Raw genomic sequence first — 19,838 nt, 5'->3', positions numbered from 1 at the left:
TCAATAAATACCATTGACTGATATAAATAGCATTGATTGATACCGTCTAATCAGGTCGGACATAGTTCCTGTTCTACATGGGATTTAACATGCATTTGACAAATACCACCATCATCAGTATTTTTATTAGCTCCCACATGCTGGGAGAGGGGGATGGGGGGGACGGATTTATTCATTTCTTCATTCAGTCACATTTATTAAGCACTTACTGCTTGCTGGGCACTATATTAGGCGCTTGGGAAAGTATAATACAACAATAAACAGCGACATTCCCCTCACATGAGCCTTCAGGCCAGGGTCGGGGAGACAGACATCAATACGAGTAAATAAAATGTCAGATATGTACACAGGTTCTTTGGGGCTGGGACGGGGGAAGAGCAAAGGGAGCGGGTCAGGGTGACCCAGAAGGGAGTGGGAGATGAGGAAAAGTGGGGCTTAATCTGTGAAGGCCTCTTGGAGGGGATGGGTCTTCAGTAAGGCTTTGAAGCGGGGAGAGAGTGGTTGTCTGTCAGATTAGAGGAGGGAGGGCGTTCCAGGCCAGAGGCAGGACGTGGGCGAGGGGTCGGCGGTGAGACAGGCGAGATGGAGGCCCAGTGAGAAGGTTAGCGGCACCAAAGGAGCGAAGTGTGTGGGCTGGGTTGTAGAAGGAGAAAAGCGAGGTGAGATGGGAGGGGGCAAGGGGATGGACGGCTTTCAAGCCAAAAGAGAGTTTTTGTCTGATACAGAGGTGGATGAGCAACCACTGGAGTTTTTTGAGGAGCAGCATGACGTGTCCAGAACGTTTTTGATTTAGGGGCATGGCTTAGGGGATGGTACCCTTGGTGCCCCTGTTGGCATGAGTTCATTATGGGCAGGGAATGTATCTGCTTATTGTTGAATTGTCCTCCCCCAAGAGCTTAGTACAGTGCTCTGCACACAGTAAGCGCACGATAAATACGATTAACTGAATGCCCTCTACTCTCTCCTGCCGCAGACCACCCGGATCGCCACCGCAGGAGAAGGGGGGTATCCTGGCTGTTGCTTAATATTTCCTGATTTCTTAAAGAAAGTTGGGGGAGGGGGAGGCTCCTGCTGCAAATTCAACCTGTGACACAGGAAAAAGGAAGAGAAACTGTCTGGGGGTTTGAAGGCTCGGTGGAGGGCGGGGACGGGGTGCCGGGGGTGAGAGGTAGGTCCCTCCCTCTCCAGAGCCCATGTTCGCTCGTGCACACACACATACACACGCACGTACCAACCGGGCAGACGGGGCACGGGACCTGGGATCCCACCATGGCAGAGGCGGAGGATGGGCGGGAGCAGCCAGAGAGCGGGTGTGAAGAAGAGGAGCTCCTGAATCCCTCTGCGGGGTGAGTGAATGAGTTCCCACCCCCCCAATTCTGGGTCCCCCTCGCCCGAGCCCAGGGCGGTGCCAACTCCAGATGCAGGGGAACAGACCGGCAATCCAACATCTGCCAGGCATCAGATTGGGGGCGGGGCTGTAGTCCAGGGCGATGCCATTCTGCGGGGCCTCGCTCGGGAACGGGGGGGCTTATATGAGCTTAGAACAGTGTCTGGCACATAGTAAGCACTTAGGAAATTCCACAGTTATTATCTCAGAGCCAAAGCCCCTCCCACCCCAACAAGAGGGGTCCAGGCCCAGTGGAGAGTGACTCCTAGCTCAGACCGGCCTGGGGTTGGGGGGTGGGGGGCCCTGGACCTGTCAGCTTGGCCCCCCAGAGAGGAGGAGGGGGAAGAGATGAGAGACTGGGGGGAGGATGTGGACAGGAAACGGATGTGGGTTTTGGCTGGGGGAGTGGGGAGTTGCTCTCTGTGCTCATCTGATGTTTGGTTGGTTTCCTCCCTACCCGGCATTGGGGAATGGGCTCTGCCTCCTTCCCCCCAGGGTCCCTCCCCCGAGCAGAGGGGAGGCTAGCACGGGGCATGCCTCCCCATGCCCCCCGTAGGTCCCCCCTGCCACCTAGAGGGGTTTGGACCAGGGACCACCCTTCTTCCTCCTGAGCTGGTCCCTGCCCACTGCACCACCCAGCCACCTCTGCCTGGCACCCTGTTAGGAGCCTGGAAACTCTGCCCTGACCCGACCACTTCTTTCGTAGCCTAGTGGCTAAAGCCCAGACCTGGGAGTCAGAAGGATCTGTGTTCTAATCCCCGCCACTCATCTGCTGTGTGACCTTGGGCAAGTTATTTCACTTCTCTGGGCCTCATTTACCTCATCTGGAAAATGGGGATGAAGACTGTCAGCCCCATGTGGGAGAGGGACTGTGTCCAACACGATTAGCATGTATCTACCCCCATGCTTAGAAGAGTGCTTGACAAATAGTAAGCCCTTAACAAATACTATTAGTATTAGTATTAATCCATTCATTCATTCAGTCGTATTGACTGAGCTCTTACTGTGTGCAGAGCACTGTACTAAGCACTTGGGAAGTACAATTCGGCAACAGATAGAGACAATCCCTGCCCAACAACGGGCTCACAGTCTAGAAGGGGAGAGGCTGCAGTGGGCTGACCCCCTCTGGGGAATCTGGACTTGGATCCAGGAGTTGAAGCTGCTTGTAATGTTACAGATTCTAGTGCCCGGTACAGTGCTCTGCACACAGTGAGCACCTAATACAATGCCCTGCATATAGTAGATGCCCAGTACAGCACTGTGCATGCACTAGGCACCTAGTACAGTGTTCTGCACATAGTAGGTACCAGGTACAGCGCTCTGCACACAGTAGGCCCTTAGTACAGTGCTCTGCACACAGCAGACACCCAGCACAGTACTCCACATACAAAAGGCACCTAGTACAGTGCTCTGAACATGGTAGGCACCCAGTACGGTGTTCTACACATAGTAGGTCCCCAGTAATAATAATAATAATAATTGTGGTATTTGTTAAGTGCTTGGCACACATAGTAAGTCCACCGTAGAGTGCTCAGTACACAGTAGATACCCAGCACAGTGGTCTGCAAACAGCAGGTGCCTAGCTGTCTCCATTTCCTTTCCTCCATATCTCCCCTTGACCCCCTCCGATCTGGCTTCCGTCCCCTTCGCTCCACTGAAACCGTCCTCTCGAAGGTCACCGATGACCTCCTTCTTGCCAAATCCAACGGCCCCTACTCCATCCTTATCCTCCTCGACCGCTCAGCTGCCTTCGACACTGTGGACGACCCCTGTTCCTGAAAACGTTATCCAACCTCAGCTTCACTACCTCTGTCCTCTCCCGGTTCTCCTCCTCTCTCTCTTGGCCGCTCATTCTCAGTCTCTTTGGAGGGCTCCTCCTCTGCCTCCCACCCTCCAACTGCGGGGGGTCCCTCAAGGGTCAGTACTGGGTCCTTTTCTAGTCTCCATCTACACCCCACTCCCTTGGAGAACTCATTCGCTCCCACGGCTTCAACTCCCACCTCTACACCTCTGGCCTGAAACTCTCTCCCTCTTCATATCCAACAGACAATGACTCTCCCCACCTTCAAAGCCTTATTAAAAGCCCACCTCCTCCAAGAGGCCTTCCCGATAGAACCCTCATGTCCTATCCCTCCCTCTGCCCCATAGCACTTATGTCCCTCTCTTCCATTTATTTATTTATATTAATGTTTGTCTCCCCTTCAAGACTGTAAGCTCCTCGTGGGCAGGGATCATGTCTACTAACTGTTATACTCTCCCAGGAGCTTACTCAATACAGTGCTCTGCGTAAACGCTCAATAAATATGATTGATCGATCGATAGTAGGGGTCCCACAGAGTGCTCTGCACACTGTAGGTGCCCAATAAGGGCCCTCTCTCTCAGTTAGGGCCCACCACAGTGCTCTGCACATAGCAGACATCCAGAACAATGCTCTGCATAGAGTAAAGGCCACCCGAGCAGTGTTCTGCACATAATAGGGACTACATAAATAGGGAATGTGTCTGTTTATTGTTGTGTTGTACTCTCCCAAATGCTTAGGACAGTGCTCTGCACACAGTAAGCACTCAATAAATACGACAATGAATAGTGCTTAGCACATAGTAAGCGCTTAACAGATACCATTATTATTATTAATCAATACTGTTGGTCAGGGCTCAGAAGGGAGGGCATCTAGATAGTGTGCCAGCTGGGGGTTAGGAATGATGACACCCCGTCTGTCCCGTCTTGCTGTGTGACCTTGGTCAAGTCTCCTGACCTCTCCGGACCTCAGGCTCGACTGATCAGACAGCGAAAGAGACTTCGGCTAGCTCTTGGGAGAAGAAAATCACTGGGGGGGGCTGGGGGGTCCTGAGCTTGTCCCCGCTCCCCAGAATCCCATGGCGGGCGGCCTCAGCCCTGGAGCTCTGGATCACTGTCCCACCGTCCGTCCGTCCGGGAAGGGATGACAGGCCGCGGGCCTCGGGGAGCTGGGGGACAGGTGTTGGGTGGGTGGGAGAGCGTGTGATCTTGACTCGCTTTATGGATCTTTAAGGGGGGGGAGGAGAGAAAATAACCATCGCCTGGCCACCCCCCCTCCCCGTGGTGTCCCTGTCTTGTCCCTTCTCAAGGGTGGACTTGTATGGTCACAGGAGAGGCTGGAGGCTCAGATCCCCCCTCCCACCCCCGTTCCTTGCACCTCCCCCTGCCTCTCCTTGGACCCCCCCTCCCCATCCCCCGCAGCAGCTGTCACTTACATTCCGAGGCTGCGGTCCGGAGGAGGGGTCGCGGGGTGGGGGACAGGCGATATACCGGGGAGCGGGGAGGGAGGTCAGCCGACTGGTCTCCGGCCTCCACCGGATCCCTATGCCCGGAGGGTCTGGGGGGGGGGCGAGTTGGGGGGGGGAAGAAGGGGCGTTCCAGAAGTGGTAGAGTTTGTCCAGGCGGGCTGGGGTCGGGGGACGCGCTCTTCGAGGGGACCCCTGCTCTCCGCCCCCTCCCCATCCCCTTCCCTAGATCCCATCATTGCCCCCCCCAGCCCCCCAGCTCCTCCCCAGCTCCTATCATACCCCCCGCCCCCTCCCCAGCTCCCAGCATGCCCCCCCACCTCCGCCCCTCCCCCGCCCCAGCCCAGCTCCCGGCATGGCCCCCACTGCCCCCTCCCCATCTCCAGCATGCCCCCCCCATCTCCCATCTCCCAGCATGCCCCCCCGCCCCCTCCCCATCTCCCAGCATGGCCCCCCGCCCCTCCCATCTCCAGCATGCCCCCCCTCCCCAGCTCCCAGCATGACCCCCCACGCCCTCTCCCCATTTCCCAGCTCCGCCCCTCCCCCGCCCCCATCTCCCATCTCCAGCATGCCCCCCCCACCCTACCCTCCCTCCCCAGCTCCCAGCATGGCCCCCCCCCCCGCCCTCTCTCCATCTCCAGCACGCCCCCCTCCCCCTCCCCCTCCCCAGCTCCCAGCTCCAGCAGATTCAGAGTTGGCCTTCTTCCTCCCGGAGAACCTGGTCTCCTCCCGCCCCTCCTCCCACCCCCCAGGGGAAAATTCCCGGGAGGAAGCGGACCGGGAACGCCGGGATCTCCCCTCCGGACCGGGCACACTCAGGACCCGGAAACCCCCAGCCCTGGAGACCCCACCGGGAAGCCCCGGGAACCCCCCCACATCCCTCGGGGCGGGGGACTTTTACTTTGGAGGGGGGGCCCCGGCGCGCCCCTCCTCTGCCCGTCCAGACCAGCAGCCCATCAGCGCTCCAACTGCCGGCCCTGGGAGGGAGGGGGGTCTTCCCCCCAGCTCCCCCTTTACAGAGGAGGAAACTGAGGCCCGGAGAGGTTAAGCGACTTGCTCAAGGGCACACAGCATCTGTGTCATTCAATCGATCCTATTTATTGAACGCTTACTATGGGCAGAGCACTGTACTAAGTGCTTGGGAGAGTATCATATAGGCAGGCACGATCTCTGCCAACAAGGAGCTCATCTTCAGACTTCCAGAGTTGGAAACTTTCCACTAGTCCGGTTTTGGTTTTTTTGTTTCTTGTTTTTGGAGGGTTTTATGACATTTATTATCCTCTTACTATGTCCCAGGCACTGTACTAAGCCTTGGAGTAGATTCAAGCTAATCAGGTTAGGCACCATCCATGTCCCACATAGGGCTCACGGTTCTAATCCCCATTTTACAGGTGAGGTAACTGAGGCACAGAGAAATGACGGTCACACAGCAGGCATGTGGAGGAGCTGGGATTAGAACAGGGGTCTTTCTGACTCCTAGGACGGGTCTCTATCCATTAGGCCATGCTGCTTTTGGGTAATTAGTTACTGCTTGGATGGGGGAGAGTAATTTAATTGTAATAATAACGTTGGTATTTGTTAAGCACTTACTGTGTGCCGAGCACTGTTCTAAGCACTGGAGTAGATACAGGGTAATCAGGTTGTCCCACGTGAGGCTCTTAATCTCCATTTTACAGATGAGGTAACTGAGGCACCGAGAAGTGAAGTGACTTGCCCAAAGTCACACAGCTGACAGGTGGCGGAGCCGGGATTAGAACCCATGACCTCTGACTCCTAAGCCCGGGCTCTTTCCACTGAGCCAAGTTACTTCTTTGACATCAGCGCTGCAGGGGCAGCATCTTGGGTTGGGGGCAAGGCCCCTTGTCTCCGTCTAACTCACCTTGCTGTTCTCCTACTTCAACCCGGCCCACACACTTCGCTCCTCTAATGCCAACCTTATCACTGTACCTCGATTTTGCCTATCTCACCGCCAACCTCTCGCCCACATCCTGCCTCTGGCCTAGAACTCCCTCCCTCCTCAAATCCTTCAGATAGTTACTCTGCCCCGCTTCAAAGCCTAATTGAAGGCCCATCTCCTCCAAGAGGCCTTCCCTGATTGAGCCCCCTTTCCTCTTCTCCCACTTCCTTCTGCATCACCCTAACTTGCTCCCCGTATTCATCCCCCCTTCCCAGCCCCACAGTACTTATCAGTCAGTCAGTCGTATTTATTGAGTGCTTAGCGCTTGGGAGGGGATAATATAACAATAAGCAGACACAGTCCGTGCCCTCCACGATCTTACAGTCTTCTGTCCATATCTATGCCTCAGTTCCCTCATCTGTAAAATGGAGATTAAAAGTGTGAGCCCCGTATGGGACAGGGACTGTGTCCAACCCAGTTATTTTATATCTACCCCAGCACTTAGAACAGTGCCTGGCACATAGCGTTTAACAAGTAATACGCTTGTATTACTTGGGGAAGCAGCGTGGCTCAGTGGAAAGAGCCTGGGCTACGGAGTCAGAGGTCATGGGTTCGACTCCAGGCTCTGCCACTTGTCAGCTGTGTGACTGTGGGCGAGTCACTTCACTTAAAATGGGGATTAACTGTGAGCCTCACGTGGGACAACTTGATTACCCTTCATCTACCCCAGCACTTAGAACAGTGCTCTGCACATAGTAAGCGCTTAACAAATACCAACATTATTATTATTATTATTATTAATATACTAGCACTTGATAACCACAAGGGGGCAGGCTGATCTCGCTCAACATTCCCGAAATCCAGGGAATAAGCCGGAGAGATTCATTCATTCATTCCATCCTATTTATTGAGCGCTTACTGTGTGCACAGCACTGTATTAAGCGCTTGGAAAGTACAGTTCAGCAATAGAGACGATCTCTGCCCACCCCGAGATCAATCAGTGGTATCTATTGAGCACTTTATGTGACATGTGACGTTTTATTTCTTTGTATTGATGTCTGTCTCCCCCACTCGAGACTGTAAACTTGTGGTGGGCAGGGAATGTCACTGTTTATTGTGTACTTATCCAAGGGCTTAGAACAGTGCTCTGCACACAGTAAGAGCTCAATAAATATGACTGAATGAATGAAAGAATGAACGAATTAACCCAGGGATCAGGATTGGAGAACCAAAGGGCTTCCGATCACTCCCCACCTTTCCCCTGGTTAGCGGAACGAGGCAGATAATAATAATAATAATAGCATTTGTTAAGCACTTACTATGTGCAAAGCACTGTTCTCAGCTCTGGGGAGGATACAAGGTGATCAGGTTGTCCCACAAGCGGCTTACAGTCTTCATCCCCATTTTACAGATGAGATCACTGAGGCACAGAGAAGTGAAGTGACTTGCACAAAGTCACACATCTGGCAAGCGGCTGAACCGGGATTTGAACCCATGACCTCTGACTCCCAAGCCTGGGCTTTTTCCACTGAGCCACGCTGCTTCTCAATTAAATCGATCAATTTCAATCAATCAGTGGTATCAGATCCATCCAGCAGTCAATAGCACTGATTGTGGAGATATTCACAGCACTATAATAAAAATAATAACGACGATGGTATTTGTTAAGTGCTTACAATGTGCCAAGCACTGTTCTAAGCGCTGGGGTAGATGCAAGGTTATCAGGTTGTCCCATGTGAGTCTCAGTCTTAATCCCTATTTTACAGATGAGGTAAATGAGGCACTGAGAAGTTAAGTGACTTGCCCAAAGTCACACAGCTGACAAGTAAGTGGCTGTACTGGGATTAGAACCCATGACCTCTGACTCGGGAGCCTGGGCTCTTCCCACTAAGCCATGCTGCTTCAGAGTATTGTGATAAGCACTTGAAAAAGAGCGTCAGAAACAAGAGGTTGAGTCCCTGTGCTCTTCGGCCGTGCAGTAGAATGGGAGAGACAGACAGATACTGCTCGTGTCCTGCAGTGGGAACAATCAGTTAATCAGTGGTATTGGTTGAGCGCTTAATCTGTGCAGAGGATTGTGCTAAGCACTTGGGAGATGACAGTACAACAGAATTAGTACATTCTATGCCCACCAAGAGTTTAGAGCCTAGAGGAGCTGAATGGCCTAGTGGACAGAGCACAGGCCTGGGAGTCAGAAGGATGATGATGATTCATTAATTCATTCATTCAATTGTGTTTATCGAGTGCTTACTGTGTGCAAAGCACTGTACTAAGCATTTGGGAGACTAGAATATAAAAACAAACAGATACAATCCTGCCCACAACAAGCTCACAGTCTAGAGTTGATGATAATGATAAGGATAATAATAATAATAATGCTTGGGTAGATGCAAAATCACCAGGCCCCACATCCGGCTCACAGTCTAAGCAGGAGGGAGAACAGGAATTGAATCCCCATTTTGCAGATGAGAAAATGAATTGACTTGCTCAAGGTCTCCCAGCCGGAGACCCAGATGGAACCTAGGTCTCCCGCCTCCTAGTCCCAAGCTGCTTCAGGGAATCCTCGGTGTTTCTCTTGAACCCCCTCTCCCCCTTCCCTCCCACCACCCCCGGCAGTGATAGGGTTAACCCCGGGCTCTCCTGAAATCCGAGTTCCGGTGCTGGGCCCATCTCCCACCACCCTAATAAGGTCCAGATGTGAGGAGCCGACGGACATGCGCCTCGGACCCCAGCCCGCTGCCCCCTTGCCCACTCCCCTTCTCAGCTAGAGGGACCTTCTCCCTCTTCCCCTCTTCCTCTTGACCCCACCTCCACCTTGGTGGGCATTGCCCATCTCCCTCCCGCCGGGTGGTCCAAGTGTCCGAAATCTCCCCTCCCCTGCTGTGCTCGTCCTCCTGCCTGCCCCGTCCCCCTGCGCGGGGTGGACAAGACACCCCCGGGGAGTAGGGGGAGGGGAAACGTTCAGCCCACCCCTCTCCTGCCTGCTTCTGCCTTGCCCACCTTTTCCCTGCCTGGCACTACTGTGCCCTTCTCTCCCTTGCTCGCCCAGCCCCTGCCCAGCACTGGCCTGGCCGCCTCTCTACTCTCCAGCACTAGCCTGTCCACCAATTCTCTCCCCTCTCCCCGTACCCTGCCCTGCCCATCTCTTCCCTGCTTGGCAGTGCCCTGCCCGGACAGGCCTATTTGGCCACTTCCCATCCCCCTGACCCTCCTCCCGGACCCCTGAACCCCCGGGTGGGTGATGTAATCCCTCTCCCATCGCGGACCCTCCCCCGCCATCCGGACAAAGTCCACCCAAAGCCCGGGCGGAACCTGGACAGAGTCCGACCAAAGTCCGGCCAAAGCCCGGACATGTCCCGGGGGTGTCCCGTTCTCAGGTCTTCCCGAGGTCGGGTGGGTGGCCCCAGGGCGGGGCAGTACCCCCACACCCCTTCCCCTCCCTTGAAGGGGGAGACCCACGACCTGTCTCTCTTTGGCTTTGGCCCCCAAAACTGTGATGTCATTGCAGGGGCGTCTGGACCACGTGGGGAGGAGAGAACTGGCTCCCTGCCCCCTCCTGCTCCCCCTCACCCACTGTCCCATGCTGCCAGTGGTAGGGAGAGGGGAAATGAGGCCCTCTTCAGTTTTAATTATTATGGTATTTATTAAGCGCTTATTATGTGCCAGGCAGTGTACTTTGCGCTGGGGTGGATACAAGCAAATTGGGTTGGACACAGTCCCTGTCCCATATGGGGCTCACGGGCTCAATCCCCATTTTACAGATGAGGGAACTGAGGCCCAGAGAATAATAATAATGTTGGTATTTGTTAAGCGCTTACTATGTGCAGAGCACTGTTCTAAGCGCTGGGGTAGACAGGGGAATCAGGTTGTCCCACGTGGGGCTCACAGTCTTCATCCTTATTTTACAGATGAGGGAACTGAGGCACAGAGAGGTGAAGTGACTTGCCCACAGTCACACAGCTGAGAAGTGGCAGAGCTGGGATTCGAACCCATGACCTCTGACTCCAAAGCCCGTGCTCTAGAAGTGAAGTGACTTGCCCAAGGTCAAACAGCAGATGAGTGGAGAAGCTGAGATTAGAACCCATGACCTCATGACTCCCAGGCCCAGACTTTAGCCACTATGCCATGCTGCTTCTCCTTCCCAGTCCAGCTCTCCCTCCCACCTCCTCTATCCCCAGACACCCCACCCCATCTCCTCCTCCTCGGTCTAGTCAGAGGTCATGCGTTCTAATCCCGACTCCACCACTTGTCTGCTGTGTGACCTTAGGCAAGTCACTTCATTTCTCTGTGCCTCAGTTACCTCATCTGTAAAATGGGGATTGAGACTCTGAGCCCACGGAGGACAGGGATGTGTTCAATTTGTTCAATGTGTCCAACCTAATTTGCTTGGATGTAGCCACCCTAGCGCTTAGTACAGTGCCTGGCACTTAGTAAGTGCTTACCAAATACCACATTTATTATTATTATTATTATTATTATCAGTTTTGACTGATTGAATCCCTGGAACTTGGGGATCAGTGCTCCCTGCTTGTCCACTTTGGAGAGGGGATAAATCTTCTTGCAGGGGTTGTGGGGAAAGGAACAGGACTATTGGTTTCGGGGGGGGGGGTCTCAGCGATGGTCCTTGCTGGTGGGGAGGGTCTCAGTGTTGGATGCTGGGAAGGGTCTCGGTGATGGTGCTGCGGGGATCTTAGTGGTGGATGCTGGGGGGTCCAGGATGCTGGTTAGGGTCTCATTGATGGTGTTGGGGGGTCTCTGATGGTGCTGGGCATCTCAAGGACGGTTGTTATGATGGGGGAGGGTCTCTCAGTCTTTGGCCTCTGCTCTGCTGGGGCCTGGGCTCGCAGAGCAAGAACAGAGGTGGCCGGAGTCCCAGGCCCAGCCCCCACACCAGCCCCAATGCCGCCAACGCCGCCGCTGCCGGGAGGAAAAACAGGAACCAGGAGAGACAGGGGTGAAGCCCACCTCCCCCTCCATCCCCCTGCCCAGGAAAGGCCTTGGACACCGAAGGTCTGCATACAGCTGGCCAGGGAAACCGGCCTGTGGAGGCCAGCTGGTTCCCAGCAAACAGCCAGAAAGTTAAACGTTAACCAGTCTGGCAGGCATGGAGAAGTAGTCCAAATCTCCTCAGCTTCTCTGTTGCCCCCCGCCCTCCCCCAGCCCCCAAAATAGTAATAATTATGGTACTTCTTAAGCCCTTACTATGTGCCAAGCACTGTTCTAAGCACTGGGGTAGATTCAAGTTAGTCAGGTTGGACACAGTCCCTGTTCCACACAGGACTCACACTCTGGATCTCCATTTTTACCGATGAGGTAACTGAGGCCCAGAGAAGTAAAGCGACTTGCCTAAGGTCACACAACAGACATGGAGCGGAGCAGGGGTTAGAAACCATGACCTTCTGACTCCCAGGCCTGGGCTTTATCCACCAATCCCCTCAGCTTCCTGCTGCTCCCGACCCTCCCCACTCATCAGCTGTGTGACCTTGGACGAGTCACTTCACTTCTCTAGGCCTCAGTGACCTCATCTCTAAAATGGGGATTGAGACTGTGAGCCCCATATGGTACAAGGACTGTGTCCAACCCAATTTGCTTATATCCACCCCAAAATTTAGAGCAATGCCTGGTACATAGTATGCACTTAACAAATACCTTAATTCTTCCTCCTATCATTATGCCCTTAGTTTACCTATTTCTCCCCATCCTCCCCCAGCCCAAATCCCCTCAGACTTCCTGATCCTCCCCATCTCCTCCAGTTCCAATCCCCTCAGTTTTCCTGTCCCTCCCCACCTCCTTCAGCACCAATCCCCTCAGGTTTCCTGTTGTCCCCCACCCTCCTCTCCCACCCCCAATCCCTTCAGATTTCCTCATCCAGCTCCAATCCTCTTAGCTTTCCAGACTGGTACAAGGCAGGTCAAAGATGTAGGGCTGGTGGAAAGCACACAGACCTGAGAGCCAGGGGACCTGGGTTCAAATCTCAGCTCTGTCATCGGCCTGCTGTGTGACCACTTGACTTCTCTGTGGCTCAGTCTCCTCATCTACACAGTGGGGATTCAATACCAGTTCTCCCTTCCCCTTAGATTGTGAGTCCAGGGTAGGGTAAATTCTATTCCTGATCTACTTATCTTGAGTTTCCCTCTCCTTCGGGGCAAGAGTGGGGCCAGTGGGGTGCCAGGGGCAGATAGGGATGCTGTGAAGTCAGAGTTGGCCCCTGTTGGGTAAGGACAAAATAGTGCATCAAGAGGGAGGTACTCTGTGGTCGTGGGACAACCTGATTACCCTGTATCTACCGCAGCGCTTAGAACAGTGTTCTGCACATAGTATGTGCTTAACAAATACCAACATTATTAGTGTCGCCTCCTTTTTATTGCTCCCTGGACCTGGGTGATATTGTTTCTGGAAGAGGGAGTGAGGGAATTATGGCGGGATACTCAGGTAGGCAGTTGATGGAAGATGGGAGCGAGGTGGCTGGGGAGGGGAGTCCACCTTGAGAACCTTCCAGCCCTTCTTCCCTCCTTTCCACACACACACACTCCAGGATCCTTTCCTTAGACTCATTTCCTTCTTCCCAAATCACTACATCCTGCCTCTGGCCTGGAACTACCTCCCACTTCATATCAGACAGACCATCCTGAGAAGCATCATGGCCTAGTGGATAGAGCCCAGGCCTGGGAGTCAGAAGGGCCCGAGTTCTAATCCTTGCTCTGCCATTTGCCTGTTGTGTGACCTTGGGTAAATCACTCCACTTCTCTTGGCCTCAGTTACTTCATCTGTAAAATGGGGATTAAGATTCGAGTCCCATATGGGACAGAGAGTGGGTCCAACCTATTTACTTTTTATCTACCCCAGCATGGCTTACCCGACAGGGGTAATTAGGTACTTAGAGGAGATCACCAGCCTGCCTTCCCAAGGTGGGGTTATTATTATGCATAACAATAATAATAACAATAATAATACTTGTTAAATGCTTACTATGTGCCAAGCTCTGCTCTAAGCACTAAGGGTAGGTATCAGTTATTTAGGATGGACACAGTCCCCAACCCACATGGGGCTCACAGTCTAAGTAGGAGAGAGTAGGATTTAATACCAATTTTACAGATGAGGAAACTGAGGCACCAAGAATTGATTAGACCATAAACCCGTGATTAGACTGTAAGCCCGTGATTAGACTGTTAGCCTGTCAAATGGCAGGGACTGTCTCTATCTGTTGCCGACTTGTTCATTCCAAGCACTTAGTACAGTGCTCTGCACATAGTAAGCGCTCAATAAATACTATTGAATGAATGAATGAAGTGAACTGCCTTGCCTGAAGTCACACAGTAGACATACGGCCAAACTGGGATTATTCATTCATTCATTCATTCAATTTGATCTTATTTGATCAATTTGTACTTATTGAGCACTTACTGTGTGCAGAGCACTGTACTAAGAGCTTGGGAGAGTACAATAGAACAATAAACAGATACATCTCTTGCCCATAACGGGTTTACAGGGTAGAGGATTAGAACCCAGGTCCTCTGACTCCCAGGCCCAGGCTCTTTCCCCAAAGTTATTCTGCTTTGGTCCAGTTGTCTGGTATGAAGTGTTTCTGACCCTGGGCAGTGGGTTTTTCCCACAGTGTATGTGCATGGTAGGGGGAGAGGGGGACAGGGAGGAAAGGGGGTCTGTTGCCCACCTTACACTCCCCTTTGACTCTGCTACTCCAACCCAGCCCGCACACTTTGCTCCTCTAACGCTAACGGTCATCTATCTCACCACTGACCTCTTGTCCACAACCTGCCTCTGGCCTGGAAAGCCCTCCCTCCTCATATTAGACAGACTGTGATTCTCCCCCACCTCAAAGCCTTAATGAAGGCCCATCTCCTCCAAGAGGCCCTCCCTGACTGTGCCCTCCTTTCCTCTTCTCCCACTCTCTTCTGCATCGCCCTGACTTGTCCCCTTTATTCATCCCTCCTCCCACCCCTACACCATTTATGTCCATGTCTGTCATTTATTCACTGATATTAATGTCCGTCTCCCCCTCTAGACTGGTAGCTCCTAGTGGGCCTGGAATGTTTCCGTTTATTGTTCTATTGTCCTCTCCCAAGAGCTTAGTTGGGTGCTCCTAACAGAGTAAGTGCTCAATAAATACGATTGAACGAATGAATGACCCTTTACTCCTCCACTCCCATGGCCTGAGGTTAATTTAACTCTCTGTTTTGCCCAAAGCAAACTTCAGAATCTAGAATCTGGGAGGAGGCTTAAAGCCGGGGGGCAAGATATCTTTGGAACAATAGGATAAAATAAGGAAAGCTCCAGGATCCAATCTCTTGTCTTGGGAAGGGGCAGGGGGAGGGAGGTGGGGGAGGGGGCGAAGGGAGTAGGGGGAGGAGGTGAGGTGAGATCCCTATCGAGAGCTTCAAGCTGAGAAATTCCGAATGCAAAAACGGGGACTGTGCATGTTTGTGTTTGTGAGTGTGTGTATGTGGGTCTTTAATAGGGCTATTTGTTAAGGGCTTGCTATCAACCCATCAGTGGTATTTACTGAGCTCTGGCTATGTGCAGAGCACTATACTAAGCGCTTGAGAGAGGAAAATAGAGTTACCAGACATTATCCCTGCTTGTCAGGAGCTCACAGTCTACTGTGTGCAGAGTACTGTTCTAAACACTTGGGAGAGGTCAACAGAATTGATAGACACCATTTCTGTCTACAAGGAGCTCATAGCCTACTGTGTCCCGAGCACTTTACTACGCTCCAGGGTGGGTACAATAGAGAAGCAGCATGGCTTAGTGGCAGGAACACGGGCTTGGGAGTCAGAGGATGTAGGTTCTAATCCTGCCTCCACCACTTGTCTGCTGTGACCTTGGGCAAATCACTACACTTCTCTTTGCCTCAGTTCCCTCATCTGTAAAATGGGGATTAAGACTGTGAGCCCCACGTGGGACAACTTGATTACCTTGTATCTACCCCAGAGCTTAGAACAGTGCTTGGCACATAAGTGCTTAATAATAATAATAATGTTGGTATTTGTTAAGCGCTTACTATGTGCAGAGCTCTGTTCTAAGCACTGGGGTAGACACAGGGTAATCAGGTTGTCCCACGTGAGGCTCACAGTTAATCCCCATTTTACAGATGAGGGAACTGAGGCACTGAGAAGTTAAGTAATAATGTTGGTATTTGTTAAGCGCTTACTATGTGCAGAGCACTGTTCTAAGTGCTGGGGTAGACATAGGGGAATCAGGTTGTCCCATGTGGGGCTCTCATTTTTTTTAATCCCCATTTTCACAGATGAGGTAACAGGCACAGAGAAGTTAAGTGACTTGCCCACAGTCACACAGCTGACAAGTGGCAGAGCTGGGATTCGAACTCATGACCTCTGACTCCAAAGCCCGTGCTCTTTCCACTGAGCCACGCTGCTTCTCTATGACTTGCCCACAGTCACACAGCTGGCAAGTGGCAGAGTCGGGATTCAAACCCATGAACTCTGACTCCCAAGCCCAGGCTCTTTCCATTGAGCCACGCTTAACAAATACCATCATTATTACTACAATACAGTTAGTAGACAAAATGTACCAAGCCTTGTGAATTACACTAGGATGAGATACAAGATAATCAAGTCAGACACAGTCCCTGTCCCACATAGGGCTCACAGCCCTAAGGAGAGGGAGATAATAATAACACTAATAATAGCATTTGTTATGTGCTTACTATTTGTTTAATATTTACTAGAGAAGCATGGCTTAGGGGATAGAGCCCAGGCCTGGGATTCAGAAGGTCATGGGTTCTAAACCCGACTCTGCCCCTTGTCTGCTGTGTGACCTTGGGGCAAGTCACTTCACTTCTCTGGGCCTCAGTTCCCTCATCTGTAAAATGGGGTTGGAGACTGTGAGCTCTCTGCGGGGAGGGACTGTGTCCAACCCGATTTGCTTGTTACCACCCCAGTGCTTAATACAGTGCCTGGAACATAATAAGTGCTTAACAAAAGCCATTAATACTTTTATTATTATTATGTGTCAAGCACTATTCTAAGTGCTGGGGTAGATCCAAGCTAATCAGGTTGGACACAGTCCCTGTCCCACAGAGGGCTCACAGTCTTAATCCCCACTTTTCAGATGAAGTAACTAAGGCCCAGAGAAGTGAAGTGGCTCGTCACACAACAGACAAATGGTGGAGCGGGATTAGAACCCAGGTCCTTCTGTCCCCCAGGCCTGGGATCTATCCACTAGACCATACTGCTCTCCATAGTCCATTTATGACTGTGTGCATACGTGTGCTTCTGTGACCATTAACCCTGACAGTGCCTTGCCTCTTTGCTGTTATTCCTTGGGAAGCAGCAGCGTATAGTAGCCTTGTGACCTAGTGGATAGAGCAGGGGCCTGGGAATCAGAAGGACCTGGTTTCTAATTCCAGCTTCTCCGCTTGTCTGTTGTGTGACCTGGGGCAGTCACTTCATTTAGCAGCATGGCCTAGTGGAAAGAGCTTAGATTTGGGAGTCAGAGAACCTAGGTTTAATTCCAGCACTACATTCTGCTGTGTGACCTCAGGCAAGGAACTTCACTTCTTTGTGCCTCAGTTACCTCATTTGCAAAATGGGCATTAAATCCTCCTCCCTTGATTCATTCATTCATTCAATCGTATTTATTGAGTGCTTACTGTATGCAGAGCACTCTACTAAGCACTTGGGAGAGTACAATAGAACAATTAACAGACACATTTCCTGCCCACAACAAGCATGTGGGAGGCGGACAATTAGCTTGTATCTACCCCAGCTCTTAATACAGTGCCTGGCACATAGTAAGCACTTACACTTACGTCCATATCTGTAATTCATTTATTTGTATTAATGTCTGTCGCCCCCTCTAGACTGTAAGCTCACTGTGGGCAGGGAATGTGTCTGTTTATTGTTATATCGCCCTCTCCCAAGCATTTAGTACAGTGCTCTGCACACAGTAAGATAAATACGATTGAATGAACGAAAGAATAACCACAGTAATTAATGATAATAATTAAAGGTGCTGTCCTTATCTGCAAGGGTGTTCTGGACTTTGGGTCCAGAGGGTCAAACCTGCGTCTCTCCTGGGGGTCCTCCAGCTCCTCCTTGGTCCAGTAATAATCCCCACAGTGATCACCGAAGGGTCAGTCTTTGGGGAAGGAAGCAACAGCCGCCGGCCACCCCCCACCCCCGGGTGGCTCAGAGGGTGGCTTGGGTTGCAGTTGCCTGTTATCTGTTCCCTAGCCCCCACCCCACCCCACCCCATCCAGGCACCCCCAGGCTGGCCCCCAGGACAGCTGAGCCTGCGGCCCTGCCCTCTTCCCTGCATTCTAGAAATTCATCATCTGGGGGGGTGAGGGGGACACCCAGTCCAAGGGCGCCAAGGCGACTAGTGTCCCCCGGTCCCGAATGTGGGGGTGAAGCCATTCCTCCTGGACTCCGGTCAGCCCTGACAATGTCCCCGATTAGACTGTAAGCTGGTCAGAGGGCAGGGACTGTCTCTATCTGTTACCAATTTGTACGTTCCAAGTGCTTAGTACAGTGCTCTGCACATAGTAAGCGCTCAATAAATACTATTGAATGAATGAATGTCTTTGCCATGCTCCATAATGGGCCCAGCTGTCCACTCTCCCTTCAGGACCTAGCCTATGCAGATCCTGCTAATAATAATAATTGTGGCATCTGTTAAGCACTTACTATGTGCCAGTAATAATAATGACGGTATTTGTTAAGCGCTTACTATGTGCCGAACCCAGTTCTAAGCACTGGGGTAGATACAGGGTAATCAGGTTGTCCCACATGGGGCTCACAGTCTTAATCCCCATTTTACAGATGAGGTAATTGAGGCACAGAGAAGTGAAGTGACTCGCCCACAGTCACACAGCTGACAAGTGGCAGAGCCAGGAGTCGAACCCATGACCTCTGACTCCGAAGTCCAGGCTCTTTCCACTGAGCTGCGCTGCTTCCCTAGCCGCACTGCTGTTGAACCTCCATTGTGCAGATGAGACGGAGGCACAGAGAATCGAAGTGTTTGCCCAAGGTTTTACAGTTTATAAGTGGTGAAGCTGAGATTAGAACCCATGTTCCGATTTCCAGGCCTGGGCTCTTTCTACTAGGCCACACCCTGCTTCTCTATCACGTCAGGGTGAAATAGCTCAATAAATAATTGAGCTACAAATAGCCGTCTGTTCTGAAGTCCTGAGGATAGGTACTAAATGAGGAGCATTGTGACCTAATATGAAAAGCAGCGGGGCTCAGTGGAAAAAGCACGGGTTTAGGAGTCAGAGGTCATGGGTTCTAATCTCGGCTCCACCACCTGTCAGCTGTGTGACTTTGGGCAAGTCACAACTTCTCCATGCTTCAGTTACCTCATCTGTAAAATGGGGATTAAGACTTTGAGCCTCACATGGGACAATCTGATTACCCTGTATCCACCCCAGCGCTTAGAACAGTGCTCAGTACATAGTAAGCGCTTAACAAATACCAACATTATTAGTAGTAGTAAATAGAGCAAGGGCCTGGGAGTCAGAAGGATCTTGATTCTAATCCCAGCTGCTCCACCGCTTGTCTGCTGTGTGACCTGGGGCAAGTCACTTCACTTCTCTGTGCCTCAGTTTCCTCATCTGTAAAATGGGGATTAAGACTGGGAGCTCCATATGGGACAGGGACTGTGTCCAATCTGTTAGCTTATATCTATCCCAGCACTTTATATAGTGCCTGGCACACAGTAAGCGCTTAACAAAGACAATTAAAAAAATAATAATTCTTATGCGCTGAGTGCAGCCTCCCTGCAGATGGGATTTGGGCTGCTGGGCATTAATCAGGGAAGGCTTCCTGGGGTAGGAAGGATTTGCAGTTGGAGAGGATTGTGGACTGGCAAATCTGCGGTAGGGGGAGGAAACTTTAGGTAGGAGTTGGGACAGCCTGAGTGGAGAAACAGCATCGCGTTGTGGATAGAGCCTGGACCCGGGAATCAGAAGGATTTGGGTTCTAATCCTGTCTCAGCCACTTGTCTACTGTGTGATCTTAGTCGAGTCACTTTACTTCTCTGGGCCTCAGTTGTCTTGTCTTATGCTGTCGAGTTGTTTCCAACCCATAGTGACTCCATGGACACACCTTTCCCAGAATGTCCCACTTTCATACCTCCTCTGTAAAATGGGGTGTAAAATGGGGATTGTGACTGTGAGCCCCACGTGGGAGACGGACTCTGCCCAACCTGATTATCTTGTATCTACCGGAGCATTTAGAACAGTGCCTGGCACATAGTAAGCGCTTCGCAAACTCCACAGTTATTATTATTATTATTATTATCAGGGTCAAAG

The 19,838-nt window shown here is 51.8% G+C and overlaps 1 protein-coding gene across 3 annotated transcripts in view; it reads left to right on the top strand.

Annotated features, from left to right (window-relative positions):
* Positions 1-1,190: 1,190 nt before the first annotated feature.
* Positions 1,191-19,838, top strand: part of LSP1 (lymphocyte specific protein 1) — a 57,367-nt gene continuing 38,719 nt past the window's right edge. For 2 of the 3 annotated variants that reach the window (XM_029061583.2, XM_029061579.2), the window contains exon 1: positions 1,192-1,346. In XM_029061583.2, coding sequence (XP_028917416.1) covers positions 1,270-1,346 — 77 coding nt within the window. In that variant the 5' untranslated portion in view covers positions 1,192-1,269. Of the gene's footprint in view, positions 1,347-19,838 lie in introns of all 3 variants that reach the window. The other variant, XM_029061582.2, reaches the window with a different exon arrangement.

Source organism: Ornithorhynchus anatinus, chromosome 3 (genome assembly GCF_004115215.2).
Source record: "Ornithorhynchus anatinus isolate Pmale09 chromosome 3, mOrnAna1.pri.v4, whole genome shotgun sequence".
In the NCBI taxonomy this organism is placed as follows: domain Eukaryota; kingdom Metazoa; phylum Chordata; class Mammalia; order Monotremata; family Ornithorhynchidae; genus Ornithorhynchus; species Ornithorhynchus anatinus.
Note: the sequence above shows the minus strand (reverse complement) of the source record. Positions and strands in the feature narration are given on the sequence as shown.